Source organism: Rhopalosiphum padi, chromosome 1, assembly GCF_020882245.1.
Source record: "Rhopalosiphum padi isolate XX-2018 chromosome 1, ASM2088224v1, whole genome shotgun sequence".
Taxonomy (NCBI): domain Eukaryota; kingdom Metazoa; phylum Arthropoda; class Insecta; order Hemiptera; family Aphididae; genus Rhopalosiphum; species Rhopalosiphum padi.
Window position 1 is genome coordinate 13171549 of NC_083597.1, and position 19574 is coordinate 13191122.

Consider the following 19574-nt stretch of genomic DNA (forward strand, 5'->3'; position numbering starts at 1 on the left):
AACCATACCAAACCTCTTTAATGCTTAATATCATTTCACATTGTATGAGAAATATGTCTTATTTTGTATTTTTAATATACGTCCCGACTCCCGGTTATCCGACTATATAATTTATTCATGTTCCACTACTCCATGTAGAATATCATACAGTAAAATAATATAAGTAATTGTAATATTTCATACTCGCAGTGTCACTTTTGCGCCTATTTTTTCAATGACATGTCTCACTGTACAACTAATGTTTTTGTGCCACTGATTACTTAATAGGTACACACATATTACTTACTGTATTAAAATATAGTATATGCTACTTGTACACGATATTGCAAACGTAACCGACAACCGTCCAATCCCCTCTGCAGATAGCGATGTGTATTTGACATTTGTCACGGTCTTCGTTTGTCGTCTATGTGCTATCATATTATTGTTATCACATATCTCTTGAGACTAGATTTTATATAGACATCATCAGTATTATACTTGCGTATACGTGTTTTGTGTGTCACGATGTACGCCAACACTCAGATGTCGGATCTAGCTCCCACCGTCATCACATCGAGAGGTGGGACTATTAAATATTATTTTTATTATAATATACCTATCTATATTCTAAAGATCACTTTTTAATTATTATTTTAAATACATTTTTACTACATTGAAAATTGATTTGTTTATGATTAATTCTATCTGTATTCTACATTTCAGAGTCATTTACCTTGTAGATCTTATCACCCATAACAAAGTTCCATGAAAGTATAAGTACGTTTTTAAATTAATTATGATGGCGCTGTTTATTTATCCGGGTTTGACTTATTCCCTCACACTAACACTACACGCAGCCACGTCACTTTCTTACACCGAGTAATCTGTAATAGGAAAATATAAAAAAAAATGATGCCTATTTTATTTATACAAATTATCTGTATTTCAGATATCAACGAGTTATTTTCATTCATTTTTTGATTGTTAGATTGATTTTATGTATCCTTACGTAATTTGGGATTAGTTAATTTTTAAAATATATTTAAAATGTAGTAAAATGTAGCTATTCGATATTTCTATACAGAGTAGTTTGTGATCAGCAGTTGCAGAAATTGAATTCGTTTTAGAATTATTATTTTATCGAAATTAGAAATAGCAGAAAAACGATTCTTCGTTAATTTTGTTTGATCTGAGCGATTATGTTATATATGTATACTATATAAGCTCATGTGGTTTCACGTAAAATTGTTCAATTTTATAGATTAAAAAATTTATCATAGAGCATACTTTATACTCAATGAAAATCATTGTTCAAATTGTATATTTTGAAAAAGCTAATAAAAACCGTAAAAAAATATAATTGATCTAGAGGTTATTAACTCTTCGTCATTTTCTCAGGTTGATTGAACTCTTATTAAAAATCTAAACAGTTTTTTGTGTGCATAAATCATTATTTGAAATATTTGAGTTATAATTAAATATTTTGTATTATGTACCTCGGCACTTATAAGCGCAAGGCGATAGTGTACAGTATTAATATGCAATATACAAATAAGAACTGTGGTGACCGTTTACTGTAGTAAAATTTTAAAATTTTTTAAAATCTTTTCTAACATAAAAGATTTTATCAGTTATTTTATTAACTTTGTATTGTTGTATTGTTATTGAAGTATAATATACTAATATTTATTGTTAAGAATGCGTAAATAAAATTGTTTACAACAATTACAAATTAAAATTTAAAGCGTAATATGTGTAACGGCATAGGTATTTCAGTATAATAATAATATGTAACATAATGTTTAATCTCGTTTTTAATGAAAATATTCTATTTTCCTTTTGATAACGTAAAATATCTTAATCAGTTTATTGTAAAAAAATAACTTATATGATTATAAACGATGAATATATACTTTTTATAATTTAAATGTCTAAACGTACTCAGTTATAAGTTATAACTGCTTTAAAACATGTTAAATGAATACAATTATTAAAATTAATTTTTATGATAATCATTTGAAATAACATTTTTTCTTAGAATTGGTTAATAGGTATATATTTTATAGAGTATTGAATGAATAAAATATAAATACCATAACAAGTAAATTTTAATAGATGTATAATAATTGTATATTGTATTTTATTGGGATTTATTATGAATTATAGTATAAACAATATATATTTCAATATATTGATGAAACATATTAAATTACCTACTCACAGTGATACTGTGGTATTTCTTTTATTTAGTTTCATTTTTTTATTTTATTTAATTCATATTATTTAGTAAATAGGTTTAATATTCAAAAAATAATACTTAATTAATAGTTAGTTAAGATTTACATATTTATATTTTTATTTATAAAATATAATATAATAATACAATTTAAAACAGTATTAATGGCATTATAATATTATATATTTAACAAAAAGTTATTTGAAAACTCAAGGACATGTTATCTATGAGCAATAACTAATATTTGTTTATATTCTAAATTAGGATCTAACCTTAAAGTATATTTACTATGTAATCATGTACCTATTTTAATACAAAATCTATATTTAATCTATACTTCATAAATTCCATAGCATAAATATTTATGAAGGTTAAAAGTCTATAAACATACATTTCATCATCGTATGATATTTGTATAAATTAAGAAGGTTCATTTATTAAAATAGATTTTTTTAAATAAATTATCTAAGTTAATATATTTTTAACATAGACTTTAAGTTATTACCTAATGAATCATTAAATTAAATATAACATTGTTATAGAATTAAGAAAGTTTTTTCTAGATTCGCTAAATATTTTTATCTCTATAATTGCACTAATGGACTTTCTGTCGACATCGAGATACCTATAAATCATAATATTATATTCACACACGGATGTTAAAGTCGTAAGAAATTTTTCTAGCATAAAAATATTACATTTTGCGAGAAATCCGAAAAAAATTGTTTTCATACTTTTTGTTGAATTTTTCCGTCTGATTGAAGTGAACAGTGTGAATCGTCATAATTTCACGAATTTATACAGTAATGAATATTCATCTTCTTAAAATTGTTGAGACATATAGTGCTTGAGAAGGCTGAAAAGCATGTAACGTTTGAGTTGGATATAACGATGAACAGAACAGACTATAGCAAACTCAAGGAAATAAATGATTACAGAGAGATATTTTGAGTAATTAGTCAGAGACGACGGAACATGATTAGACAGTCACAAAAGATATGGTAATGAAGATCTAATTTATAGAATAATAGAAGGAAAAGTTGATGACAAAGAGACCGAGAACATTGTTACACCGAGTTGAAGAGATAACTAGCCGACAATAGAGAAAAGTAAAGAGAGTATGAAGACTGCAAAATTCATTTTAGGGTTGAAAAAAAAACACTATAGGTATACCTAACCACATTATTACAATTAGGTAGTATAAATATTTCTAATATTATTATAACAGTATATATAGGTATATGTGGCACGACCGATTGGGTTTAAGATATATACCAGCCAATAGGCAATAACGACCGAACAGATTTTCGAATTTAAGTAGATGGCATAACAATATATTATATACGAAGCACGTAAAGGAGATTGAAATGATAAATAATATTTCATGTTTTTTGTGCAGTGCGTATATCTTATTCGTTCTCGCGGCGTTGCTGCAGCAGCGTGTAGTCCATTGCCACGTGCACTTGACACGGATCATTATATATTTTTCTAGCTCGAAAAAACTACTTACGTATAGGTATTGTATCGTGTTTGTGTGTGTATATATATATATATATATATAGTACATTCAATCATCGAGAGATGACCGTTTACGTTTTCGCGTCGGACAATTTCATTTTCGCGTATAATATACTCATGTACAGACGCGCACCCGCACCAGACCGTGTGAAACTTTCCGTGTCTGCGTATAATGACTCTCCGGTTGTCAGACGTACATATTATGCCCTTACGCTGCACCCAACTATACCCAAGTATATACCATACGCGTACGCGTAGTGTTTACAAAACAGTTTACTTTGATGTGCAAAAATGCTTTTACCGACTATAAGCAGACTATTGGCATATTATACACGGAATAGTGTTATTATTTATTACTGTACCTATATATACTATATATATTTAGTATTTACTTACTTGTATAGATATCGGAAACTCGCGGTCTGTTTTTGTACATATCTTTCGTGTCAAAACTACATAAAAATAACTTCCTCTTTGAGAACACGTATAGTTGGTAAAATAAAAAAATAAAGTCAACTCAAACTTACATAATATATTAAGTTATATTATATTGATAGTTTATTCTATATATTTTTTTTCAAACATGCACATTTTATTGTAATTGAAATTTATTTCCGTAAATAGAATTTTATAAAATTATTATTAATAAATTTATTGATATGTTGAAAAAATCGTTAATTATTGACAATGATAAAATATATAATTCATTAATAATTACTATATTAGTATAAAACTCAATAAGGAAAAATGAGGAATTACCAATCAAAATGTCATATACCGGGTGACCTGTGAGGCTTTACTCACTGCGATATCTCCTGAAATAATAGAGATATCATAATACTGGGTTTTTAATAAGATTCACAGGAACAAGAACTACAAATATTTCATGTTTTAATTTATTTTAATGTTTTGGTAAAATAGTTAAAAAAAAAAATATACTTTTTTATTTAATTATTTTCAAATATTTGTAGTTCTTGTCCCTGTGAATCTTATTAAAAAACCAGAATTATGATATCTCCATTATTTCAGAAGATATCGCAATGGGTAAATCCTCACGGGGCACCCTGTATATATATGTATTATGCAATGTATATATACTATAGTAGTTACTCTTATAGTAGTATAGTCATTGATTAAATATACTGTATATTTAATTTTAATCAATGGTATAGTACTCATATTATTGAAAGTATTATTACAAAAAGTAATTTTGAAGAGTTGAGAGCTATTGGTATTTCCAACTTGATATTGTTTTGATTTTGATTTAAATCTGGGTAATTATAAACTTGAAACTTAACAAACCTCTATTAATTAGTTATATAATACACTAGGTACTGAAATTAAAGAATTATGTAATACTTTTAATTAAAAAAAAAAAAATGAGATGATGAAATTTTGAAACGGTTCATGAACAAATAATAAGGTTTATTGAATATTAATTATATATTATATATAAATCTTCTTAACTGGCTATGTATAATATAATATATTTTTATGGTTAATTGTGTTTACATATATGCTAGAATGAGATGCTTATGAAGGTTTTAATTAGAAATAAAAATAAAGCGAACAGGACCAGTTAAGTAGGCAGTTTGTTATAGTTTGCAATAGTTGCGAAAAATATTTTTCGTTTGTTTCTTATCAACTTACTGGGCTTCTTCCGCAACTCTGACACAACAGCAGTACTTATCAAGACGTCGACAACTGTTTTTTTTTTGTCGCCGTGTTATCATAAAACCAACAAAATATGTTTACATATCTCATTTATTTCAGATTATAATTTAGAACAGAAATTAGTTTAATATAATAATGTAGTTATCGACACATTATACACATCTATGTGACTTATGTGTATAATATTTATATAGTTTTAACATCGCACGTATAGCACACCGATCGTCCATAGTTTCTTTCAATCAATCGCAATTATAATAATGATAATGAATAATGATTATGAAAGTAATAAGCAACGGCGGAAATCGTGGAAGGGTGGATGTGTAGATTTCCCTAAAATCTAGCAAGCCCTTGACGATTGAAATTTTTTTTTAATATTTTTTTTTCATACACACATTGTCCATATAAATGCAGGAAAACTGTTTACTATAAAAGTGGTTAATATTTTGACTGATTGACATTATGACGATGCACGAGGGGACTAAAAAATAGGTACGTATAATATAAGCGTATTAAAAAAAAAATCCCAACTATTTTTACGAAATCGTAAACGTTATTTTTTTTCCAGGAAAAGTTTATCTAGACATTTCCGCGATAACTGTAAGTACACGATTTCCACCTACGGCAATATTATAAGTCTCTATCTATATATTATTATCTCATGTATGTGTATATATAATAATATATTATGAATCCAATTTCTACTGGCTATAAATACGTATATTATATTTTCGTATTTTTAAAATTTTTTATTATATTATAATATTAAAAAACGTCGACGCGATGTCGACGACGACGGCGGAGGCGATGGCGACTGCAACGACGACGGGTTCTCCTGCTGTGTGTGACTGTGGTATATATAGTGGCTGTGGTGGAATGGTGGTGCTGCTGCTGCTGCCGTAGTTACTCCTGTCGCGCGCCGAACAACCGACCGGCGTGCGCGGACGACTTGGGCCGGGCCGCCGAGTGCACTGCGTTCTTGTCGTCGCCGTTGTCCCTCTTCATGGTCTCGAACCCGCCGAAACCGGTGAACGAGTCGCCCTCGAAACCGGTCTCGTCCATTTCGGGCCTGCGCTTCATCGTGTCGAACCGGTCGAAACCGCCGGTGAACGAATCGCCGTGGAATCCGTTGGCGTCCATCTCGGGCCGGCGCTTGGCCGCCACCGATCTCTGTGCCAGCTCCGGCTGGCGCAGTCTGATGCCGCCGCCACCATCGCCGGTGTTCGGGTACAGGCGCCGCAACAAGTTTACCACGGATGGCGATGACGTTCTCGACACCGACCTGTGGCAAATAACACGTCGTCGTATCACGACATCGTAATAGTATTATTATTATGCTGTTATGTAGTTGATTGTTGTTTTAGTCGAAATGATAAAAAAAAAATTAAAAAAATAATCCTTGTTAGACGCGCGTATAATATCGATTACAACAGCGCTTCTCAACCTGTGGTACGTGGAAAGCTCATAGGTAGTACGCGAAGAAAATCTCCCTTTATAAAAAAAAATTTGAATGAATCATTATTAACATTAAATATTATTTGATTAATAATAATAATAATAATAATGATTGTACATATTTAATTTAATTTAATTTCTTATTGTACATTAAATATTTAATTCCTATCATTTTGTAATTCTTAATAAAATAAAATTCTTTTCGTGTAACATAAACGTATGCAATATTAAGTAAAATAAATGGTCAGGTGGCACGTAAAAATTTTCAAATTGTGTATAGGTGGTACGCGAATATAAAAAGGTTGAGAACCACTGGATTACAAGATTGAGCATGACACATAATGCTTTAGCAAAGTTTTAGCAATTTTTTTTCTTTAATATATTATAAATGCACGTATACGTTGTACGTGTATTGTAATAGATTAAACAATGATTTGGCGGTAAGATATTTATTAGCGTAATCCTGATGTTTATAAGACAATTGATGACGATTAATTATATTAAAGTACATATATCAAACTAAATAATAATAATATTTTTTATTTAAAATTGTTTATCATTTATCATTAAAATGTCTACAATCATCAAAATGTTAATACTTGTGTTAGATATAAGCATTTATAAATGTTAACAACAAGTTTATAAAATAGTACATGTCCTTTTGCATTTACTAAATGATATAAGTACTTGGATATTTTTAATAACTAGTTCAAAATGTATTTCACGATTTTACGATATACTGTAAGTAAAATTATATTTATAATATAAATATAAGGTATATTTTTTTTTTTTTTATTTATTGTTAAAGGCTTCAACAGCTAGGTATTAGCCTGTGGTTGTGGTTACATTATCGTTAATTAATGAATATACAAATAAACAACTAAAGTCTAAATTAATTTTACGTTACAATTTTGGTATATATGGATTTTACAGTGATATTGTATATTTACATTGTATTTTTAGCAGTGTAGTTCTATCTTTACATTAAATTTTTGTGTCAATGCCGATGGATTTGAAGAAGGTATGAATCAAGTGCGTGTTGTGTTCTTCTAAGGTATATTTTATGTTTATAAATTTTACAAGTTTTTTAATTATTGGGCATAATTTAGAACCTTGTCCATTCTAAATGTATATTTTGGATTTTGTATGAATACGAAATTGAGTACTATAAAATATAAATGGAAATAAGATGTATGCTACTTATGTGTTGTACAAGAAGTAGTTGTTACGGAAAGGTGACCTATAAGTCTATGTTATAGACTTATAGTTATATTTATATTATTTATTTATATTTATTTAGTTATTTGTTTTATTTTTTATTTAAAAATTTAACCGCATATCGTCCTCTAAACCTATGCATTAACGAATTCAAAAGTTAGGGTTAAGTTAAGAAATTAAGTTACTTTTAATCAAGTTATAACACAAGTCAATTATTTTTAAAAGTTAATTTTGACTTGGGTAGTTAATATATCTAATCTCATGATACGCAATTACTAATCGGTTAATTAATTGTATAGTCACGTTAAGTTTACAAAACTTTTTTTCCTGATTTAAAACCCATAGATTTAAAATATATTATTTTGTTTATATATTATATATATATATATATCCGAAATACTATATTATATACCGTCGAAGTGTTAAATGCACTATTTATAGATTTTAATAGATATCAAAACTGCCCAAGTATATTAATTTAAAATCTTTCATTAATAACACTACTAAATAGCTCAGTTCAACGTTTAAACGACCTAATTAACGTGTTGTTGATGCTGCGATCCTTTAATAAAATTAACTTATCATTATCAAAAATTTATCATAATGGGGATGGACTTAACAATTTTTAGCCCCTATCTAGAAAAAAATAACTTCTACATAATAAAATATCCTTAAATAAATTTTTTCTCTCGATATCTAACAGTTTCTATAAAGTGAACATTTGCCTAGACTCCCGTATATATTATATATGTCTAGTATTGTAGTATTTATATTCTATAAACAATAAAATAAGTTATAATTAAGTACAATCATCATCGTCGTACTCATTATCAACGAGTTCCTGGGAAAAAATAAATATTATTTTGCTAAAAATAAACGAATACAAAATTCTCATACGCCGTTAAAATTTTTGTAATGGTGAAATAAATTTAAAAAAATATGTATTTATTTTTTTTACATAAAAACAAAACCAATATTTAACTAAATTTTTCCGCCTTATAAATACGGCGCATAATATGCTATTAGTATACTATATAGTAGAGATGTTCCGAGTACCCGGCAATTACTCGATGGCCGAGTACTCGATATCATTTAAAACTCGGCCCTTACCCGGTACCCGTCGTAATACTAAATTTGTACCCGGCATTTACTCAGTACCGGCGTAATACCTACATTTTTACCCGGCTCTTATTTTGTAGTCGGTAGACTCGGTAGAAGGATTCGCTCACACGACAGTACGACACAACTATTTTAAATATTTTTTATCGTATAGTAATAGTATTAATTACTGACAAGGTACCTAATGTTAGTACCTATTATAATTTTATTTGTTTTATTTTTTTATGCTTTTATGTTAATACTCAATAGTGTTTCTGTGTTTGTTTAAGTAGTATATTATAATTGCTTAACTAATAATTATTAATTTATAATTTTTCAACCAATAATCGCGGATACACATTTTGTATTTACATTTCTACTCGGTTATTACTCGGTACGCGGTTTATAACAAATTATCTACCCGGAACATCATCAAATTTATTTACTGTGATTTAGCATAGATCATAAATAATTGGTTAAACAAATGTAACCAATTCTTAATTTTAAGATTGAATATTTTTACATTAACTTAATGAGTTAAAAATATCAGTTAACTTGTCCAGTGTCTTTTGAGGATTATATTATATTATAGCAGGGGTCCCCAATTAATATTTTTGAAGGACCATATTAGGGATCTGAAAATTTTTCACGGGTCATCAAAATTCTAAGTACATATTTACATTATTTAAAAACCAACAATATTTAACAAAAATAATAATTTATAATAATAACACAATAATGTGTTATTTATTATTTGTCTGCGGGTCAGATAAAATGTGTTCGGGGGCCGTATGCGGCCCGCGGGCCGCCATTTGGTGACCCATGTATTATAGGTATTATATTATGAAAAGCGTCCATATAGAATATTTTATAAATGTAAGTGGTATAATATAATATCATCATCAAATCCTCGAGAGAAACATAAATATTAACAGTCCCGTTCGATGTGGATAGCGAGCGAGCGGTGATTTGAATTCGTCAATGTGACTTAAAAAAAACCTGAATAATTGTTACATCGATTCATTATTACTTTATTTTCCCAATCATAATATTTTAATCATTACAATTGCTGCTATAAATATTTTTATTAAACGTATAAATCTGATTTACATAGATTGCATATTATTTGTTTTTTTAGTATTAATTTGATATGTCATAACATTTATGATTATAAATTAAAATATTATATAGAATTTTAAACCGGAAATAAAACTTCATCAATTTGAACAACGAAAATAGTACACTATATATTGTATAATATATGCAAAAGATAATAGCTGCAGGTACACAATTATTACAATATGGTAAGCTGACTACTATAGTTGTAGCGGTCCACGTGTACGTTTAATTGATTGTAATCAATTATATATGAATGTGCAGTAGCTTGTGGTATAAATAATTTCAGTCTCAAATGATTTCAATATTTTTTAATTCAAAATATTACTAAGTCCAAAAATATAATTCTGATCTAGACTGGCGAGAAAATGCTCACTCTTACTTTGGTAAACCATCATGTTGAAAGAGGGCCTATTTCGGGTTTTCCTTTACAGTTCCTTTCCCCACTATTCTTGGTTATTCCCTTGTGGTAAAGCGATGTGCACCGTCGTCTTTCCATGGTTCACGCATCTTGAGGTTCATGCGTAAGTGCGATGATTTTATTATCTTATGACGAATGGTGTATGTCGCATACCAGAGACGTAACTTCAAAATTTGGGCCCGCAAGCAAAATTTTCAATATCCCCCCCCCCCTTATCCAGGATTTATATAGCGAGGTCCGAGGGAGAAGGTGCTTTTATTTTACTAAAGTTATTTTATACCACATCAAAAAATATTATTGCCTGTTTTATTAATTAAAATTGTATAATTATTTTGAATTTTTAATAATAAAATTTAATAGTTTAATAGGGTATTATAAATTATTAAAAGAAAAACATTATATCACTTTGGGACCCTTAAGCGTATGGTCCTAGCTGTGTCCACATCCTCTGATCACTCTTAGTTACACCACTGTCCCATACCTAAATCCTATAGATTACAATTATATGCAGTTGCATTTATCTGATAATAAATCTTGCATAGTTCCCCGAATCTGATGCGTTGCTTTATCTCCATATAAAAGTATTTTTTAATATTAAAATTATAAGACATAACTCATATATTGTTGTCAACTTATATAGTTCTGTGATGTGTATTTGTGAGTATAGGACATATCAGGCCTACTGAATAAATGATATTTAATAGTATAATACTGTTGTACCTTTATTTTGTTTATTATGCAAAATGCACTCTAATGTGTAACACTATATCGCAGTTCTAATGTTGTATTGTATAGGACATCAGAACACGTAGCACAGTTATCACTGCAGAGTCTTGGCATTGACGTTCAAAAAAAATATGTGCGTGCCTGTGAAAGTCCGAAGATAGCTTCGTATTTTGTTTTCACTTTATAAAGATAAATTACCTACCTTACAATGAATGAGTTATATTTGAAAAAAATGTATTTATATTACTGTATGACTTTCTGATAGAATAAATACCTATATAGTAAGTAAAAGCATAGTTATGATATAGGTGTAAACACTATACATAGGTACAGCGTCATTACTTTTTTAATTTCATAACACTACATAATAGGTCAATGTATCTCGATTTTAACGTGAAACGGAAAATTGTTATTGTTTTTTTTTTTTCGATTATTATTATGGTTATCTGTAAGACGTAAACGCAATTGAAGTTATCTTTATCGAAAACCGGGCTAAACACATATGCGCACGCATTGTATGAGTGTGCAATGTACGTAGGTCATGAAAGAAGCATATAGCAACCTACATACCAAGTACGTACCTATGTTTATCAAACATTTGATTGTTTTTATCTGGGACATGATTTATGATTTATGATTTAATTTGTTTTAGCCATTTAATTATGCACGAGATGAATTGTATGTACTAAGTGCTTACAAAAACTAATTCGTTAATAGTATAAAAAAAATTGTATCGAGGTAGTTTAATGTGAAAAGTGTTTTTGTATTTTAATCCAATTACCTGGATGATAAGATTGATGTGATACAATTTTCGCAATTATTGTTGACTTTTTAATAATTATTTTGTGGGTATAATTATTTTGAACTATGTATCGATGAAGTAATAAATCATTTGCATAATATAATGGTATATCGTATATCCGATGAATACACTAAATGATGAAAATAATGAATTATAAATTATTCAATTGAGTGTACACAATCTAAAAAGTCTAAATGATATCATTCATTTTGTTTAGTACACACTTATCTAAAGTTAAATTCTTAATAGAATTAATAATTAAAATATAAGGCTTTAATACTTTAATAACAAAATCACAAAAATTCAATTATTTTTTAAGAAATTTTAAGAAAAAAATTAGCTACTTATACATTTTCGGTTATTTTTTATTAATTTTCTATGCAATTTGTATCGAGTTATCGAATATTTCTGGAATATGGTGTATATTTCCACTTAATTATAATGTAAAATATCATGTCACCACTGTTAACTTATAATTTATAACTAACTGTTAGTGAATTGATTGAATAGTTGATTAACATTTTTAATAAGTAATTTTTATTATTTTATAGATTATTATATAATAATATATATTATATAGCATGGTTTTAGTTTCTAAGCTTAGCAATGAATGTACTGATTTCGCAATGATGGTTTTGTGTCTGTTGCTATTTTTTGAGACAGTCAAAATTCAATTCGCGTTTAAATACCTAATTATAATTGTTCATTTAATTTATCTTCTTTATTATATAATTCAGAAAACCATATATTTAATAAATTTTACGTCTGCCTATAATTTTTGTTTAAGTTTTGTTTGAAATCACTAATATTGAATTATTAAATCGAATACACGAATACACGAATATTATATTTGTGTGTACCTATAATTGAATTACAAAATACACATTTTATAATTTTGATAGGTAATTGCTAATTAGTCGTGCTTAGACTAGACATTTTATCTTGATGTGAGATTCAATAAGTGAACACAAGTTTTAATTATATTTGGATACCTATTTGTTTATTATGGTCAATTATAGATGATATATTGCTGTACAATTTGAGCTTATGAAATATATAAGAATCCTAGTGTTTTGCAAGATATACTTAACTGTATACTTCTGTCGTCTTATGAAGGTTTTTTTTTCAATTTCATACAAATGTATATATAGATTATGAATTAAAATGATGGTTTACAAGATATTTTGTCTAAAAGTTTCATAGTTTTTTTTTATCGTATTTATCTAGGTATTTGTATTTCAGAATTTGCTATTTATTATATGCAACGTTATTTTTAAATAGTTTTTTACCAAAAGTTTTATCATCCGATGTGAAATATTATGACTCGCGTGGGTTATTGCTTGAGTAATTTTGTACAATTTGGATGTATTTAATACACATTATACTGTGAAATATTTACAATATATCGTATTATAAATTATTCAGGCTGTTTTCGTGGAGTAAGAATAAAAAAAGTAGGCAAGCGGGTACCGCTCAGCTATGATGTCAAGTGGGTATTATGGGTGTTTTAAATTTGAATTCAATTATAAATAATTGTATACGAAAAACGATTCTGAGCGTAGATGGTCTGTCAGCCTACATCACTAAATATACTTCATAATATGCTTTTTCGATATAGTTATTAAAATAATTTATTTTACTTTTAGTATTGTGGTAAGTTGATAAAATGTATAAAAAAAATTGTTTCTATATTTTTAATATTTTTATACAGATATAAGAATAACTTATGTGGGATCTAGCCGATCTAGGATTGAATTTTCAAGAATTTTGTGGCGTGGTGAATAATTTTTATCGACCTGTATAAAAAAAAAACTTAAAAATATCGCATGCCTATAAATTGCTTAAAAATAGTTTAAATATTAAAAAAATTATATTGTAGATAAAAAATGATAATGTAAATATTCAATGATTAAACATTTGTTGAAAATATCAAGTATCTACGGTTATTCGTTTTTGAGTTGCACAGGTTTGTTAAAAATTGGATTTGCGTAAAACTTCCTGCATTTCCTTGATTTTTTTTTTGCTTTTCTCGATTATAAAAAAAAGTACTAAGAATTTTAGGATTTGACACCTAAAAGTATCAACTAAATTCGATATTTTACCAGGAACCATCCCTTTTTTAAAAATCATAGCATCTTTACTGTTCCGTAATGTGATTACAGACAGAAAAAAAAACACAATAAAAACACACTATCTAATCAATACATTTATCGTTACTTTCAACATCTAAAATAATTAGAATATTTAATTCCTATTTAATAAATACGCAATAATGCTTAATAATAGATGCGTACGTTAAAAATATAAAAAATACTCAGAATTTGTCTAATTTTAAACATTATCTCGTAATAAACAAAAAAACAGATCTATACATTTAAGATAAAGTGTTGATTATAACTATATTATATATATATATATTGACTTTTATTTGTAAATTATAATATTTATATGCATCTATTGGCTACTACATATTATATATCTATTACATGAAACATATACCACACAATGATAAACTACATTATCTTTTTGTTTATTCTAATCAAGTAATGGAATACAAAAATAATAAAACGACTATGCTGTTTTTAAGTTCACAGTAAAAAGAAAAACAAATACATACGTATTGCGTATTGCGTATAATAGTAAGTACGAGTATTATAAATATATAATAATAATATATAAATATTAATTTTTTATTTTTTATTAATTAAGTATTAGTAAAAATGTAAAATATAATAGCTTTGATATTTTATCTAAAATCATACGCCTAATAGTTTTACTTCGTAATTATTTGATAATTTTTTTTTAGATTCAGTTATTCGTTTCATTGAATGAATATTTTATTTTTAATTACATGAATCATATTATACGAAATCTAAAGAAAAATACTACTTGTATTTATATTTATTAATATTTTGAATTTTTTTATGATAATAATCATCAATTCATACCCATATTTTTGTAGCACTAATATGATTATCGTCAGATATAAAATAAATACAGACAATACAGCATATGAATGATTGTTTATTAATCATTGTCAAGTAACTTCGCCGAAAAAATATTCTAAATGCAATAATATATACAATATTATTATTTATTAAAAATTAAATTAACAAAATAGTAATAATAAAATCGAATCTACAAATGTACTATAATTTTAATCTCCGTGTCGTAATCATTTCCTACATTGCACATGAATACATAACAATGAGTCATAATTTGGTAACCTTTTACACGATGACTATGATTAGGTACTAATAATATTATTATTCATACGTTTTTATAAATTAATATTATATTGGAACACATTTACTAATTTTGATAAATTTATAATATATAAAAAAAATCTTTTTTTGTTTCCTATATCTACTTGGAGCGATCTTAAGTGATTCTTTAGTTTTTTTCTTTTACTTAAGTGTTGTAAGATGTTTTACACATAGATATATATATTATGACGTATTATTTGTATATTTATTATGTTAAAACTATGAACTTGAAAGTAAATTCGCGCTAGAACTTGGATCGCTTAATGAGTTTATTTTTTTAATTTTTTGACAATATACTCTATTATTTTCATTTACATACCTTTTTAAAGGCTCAAACATTCCAAAGCTTTGGTGAAAAATATCATCGCTGAACCCTCGAGACGTAATTCCTTGCGGATAATAGTTCCTTTTAAACTTGATTGACGGCCACTGAAAATCCGGCTGTAGTCCATCAAAAACATATTCATGAAATCCTCTGGCATCCATTTCTGTAAGATGTATAAATATTTTTATAGAAATTTAAATGTCGTGTATTTATTTTGTAAAATACATATTTGTGTAATGCATTTTAATAATATTAATATACAAATAATTTGAACATAGTCCAATGATTTAATAGTATCCATCTCTTATATATTACAATTTTTTTTTTTTTAATTTAAAAATATCAATTATTGTTGAAGATAATTTAAAATTAAAGCAATGAGCTAATACAAAATATCATATTGATTCTTTTTATAAATTGAAACGTATTAACATTTATAAACTTTCTCAGAGAATCTTTGAAAAAAATGTATTCTTTGCTGGCTTTTGGAGATAAAATACTTTAACTTTATTAAATTTGAGTGAAAATATATTCATTTAAATGAAAAAGGAAAAAAATATTAAAGAAGATATACTTTTAAAAATAGAACCCGGTAAAAGCTTTCCATTAAGATAGCAATTGAATAAAATGTATTTATACATTTTAAAACAATTACCTATTATTTTTCTAAAAAGATAAGATAATTATTACGTATAATATTTTGTTATAAATATTTCAGTATTAGTCGATATTCTTATAAAGCATTTAAATATACTAGATTTTTTTAAGTTCTTTAAAAGATTAATTTTTTTTATTTTCATAAATTCCTTAAATTTTATTTATAAACATTAATTTGATCATCAGATGTTAATACAAGGTACCTTTTATTTAACTGTCAAACTGCCAAATTGTAAATCTACAATAATATTTAAAATACAATCTAAAATTAATAAAATGCTTATTTTGTAATTTTGTAGTCATAATAAAACCTATATAATACATATTAAGCGATATACATATATGTATTATTATTATAAACTAAATGAACAATGTACGATTTATAAATCGTTATTCAAATAGTATTTAATTGTACCTATAATAATAATAATTAATATAATTATGATACTTTAATACTAATTTCATGTTTTGTTTTTTATAGAATACCATTTGATTGATTATTCTTAGTTTGTATGATAAAGCTAGACAGGTTACAGAAACTGAGAACTATAGGAGGAACTCATTTCAGTTTGCTTGTGCCAAATCAAGGCTATCATTGTTTTTATATCTTTGGAGATGTTTTGAAACATGTAGAACACATATTTTAATCATCAAGATTATCGATGGAATTTATTAATATGCACGATCAAATTATAAACAATTAACCAATAAATATATTCGCACCTACCTGGAAATACGGAAGTGACGAATTGTTTATTTCCTCCTCTGAACACGTATGTTTTCAGCATGTTGTCATTTTGATAGCGAGCCGCTTCTTCGGGTTTCGTGTCCTCCCAGTAACGTCGATTCGTGGTAGAATCCAAAATAGCGGTGACCGTGGCCAAAGACCAGGCCATTAGAAACACTGCGTTCCAATACATTTGGTCTGTATGAGGTAAATACATAAAATAAAAATAAAAATATTTAAGTTTATTTGCATAATATACCTTATAATGTATCAAAAGCTAAATAAATTGGTTTCGATTCGTATAAACTATCTAAATTTTATCAATAGCCAGCGAGAATCCAAGAATTTACTAAATTCTTTACTTTGTAACCTATGACCTATCTATAATTTAATGTGTAGATAATACTAAAATATAAAACCAAACCTATGTATTTAGTCAGTCGAATGACTTTGTTTAAAAAAAATAGTCAATATAGGAATTATTGTTGTTATATTATATTGTATCAGACGAGTTTATGAAAAAATTGTTTTTTAGATAATGAATTATAGTGAATACGCACACAATCTTTTAGTTACCTATATAAACAATAACATTAAATGGAGACACTCTGCAGTTCATCTTTCAATGTTACTACAATATTAGTGGTATCTAATATCAATGGCGCAGTCATATACGACTAGTTGCTATACATAATATGAACTCAAATTTCCGTATGCTTTAATTATAAATATAATGTTATAACTTACATGCTGTAATATAACTGTATTTAATGAAATAAACCCTGTACTATACCATAATAAACGTAATGGAATTTATACCCACATAATATAATGCATATTATTATAATACTATTTTAATATACCATATCAAAGTCCAAAGTACATAAACACTAATTTGAATAGATGTTTAAGTAAAATACATATTTTGAAAACATTCAAATTTTTAATAGAACAAAGCACATATTGATAAAAATATATTCTTTTTAGCTATAAAAAACGTATTTTTTTACTACATATTACACGTTGACTAATAATAACAATGTTTTGTCGTAACAAGTTGGCTTAAAGGTAGAATCAGTCATTGTTTTTTTTAAGGATAATGGTTATAAAAAAACTTGATTCAAATTATTCCACAAAAATATTTTGTAGTGCCTTACTTTAGATAATATGTTGTATAGTTAATAATAAGATATTTAAAATGTAAAAATCATTACAGCTTTTTACAGAGAAAAAATTGCTACAATGAATATTTTAAATAATCAAAATATATAAGTAGCTGAAGACATAATGTCAGTTTGACAACATTTTTATTATACGTATGGCAATTAATTATATTAAAATGTAAAATGCGTGTACTATGTATTAAAACTTTAACAGTATAACTCACACAAATAGGTATAAAACACAAATCAACAACAATATTTTGTAAGATTAATCATCCAGTGAAAGTTGATAAGTAACATAAGAATGTTACTATTAAAGAAAAGAGACCAAGAAATGTCTCTAATACTAAGAATATTACAGTATTATATGCTGGAATCTTTATCTTGCTTATTACAATTTGTTGAAAACTGACCCAGATACTGAAGTATCTAATCTTAGTGTTTCTATTGTTTTTATTTACATTTTATTCTCACAGTTTGTTTACAGAAAATATCAAACGACTAATAACAATAATATTACAGTGATCTGTGTTGTATTGACATTATTTAAATGTCAAAATCCATAAAACTTGATTCACAACTGCAAAATAAAAATCTACTGAATTCGACAAATATAGTGTATGAATATTTACGTTGATTGTAAATATATTGTGTACGAAACATGTACAATAGATATTACATTATACAATTATTTGAGAATACAACTTAGAAGTTTACGCCATAGAATATGGATTCTTCTAGATATATTGTTTGCCCGGAAGTTCGACTAATACTATTATATATACATCACAAGTATAATAACAATAATAATATATACGTACCAGTATAATAATATAATATGTACGACAATTTTACTCATATTTGTTTGATAATATTATTATAATACCTTAAACTATTTAATATATGCTCGTGTAGAATTGTACTTATTACTTATAAACAGTAATCCACGACGAATACTGAATAGCAATTGGTTTCGCGTTTGTAGTATTATAGTTTCGTGATTGTAAATTAAAATATTATTTAACCAGATATGTACACGCAAATTATTACATAATTATTATATAATAATATGCCATCTTCAAGTACCTATAAGTTGAAGGGTTCGTAATAAATATGGTATAAAGTAAAAAGAGTTTTCAAAATATAATTCTCGTTTAATTGAAATGTCTTTGTAATGTAAACACAATATT

General features: G+C 26.6%; 1 protein-coding gene across 1 annotated transcript in view; it reads right to left on the minus strand.

The window, feature by feature from the left end:
• Window positions 1–5482: 5482 nt before the first annotated feature.
• The window catches only part of LOC132917444 (uncharacterized), a 42611-nt gene continuing 28519 nt past the window's right edge, over window positions 5483–19574 (minus strand). Inside the window, exons 2-4 of the mRNA XM_060978192.1 lie at window positions 17222–17419; window positions 15832–16000; window positions 5483–6692 (exon numbers count right to left, since the gene is read on the minus strand). Coding sequence (XP_060834175.1) covers window positions 6314–6692; window positions 15832–16000; window positions 17222–17414 — 741 coding nt within the window. The 5' untranslated portion in view covers window positions 17415–17419 and the 3' untranslated portion in view covers window positions 5483–6313. The remainder of the gene's footprint in view (window positions 6693–15831; window positions 16001–17221; window positions 17420–19574) is intronic.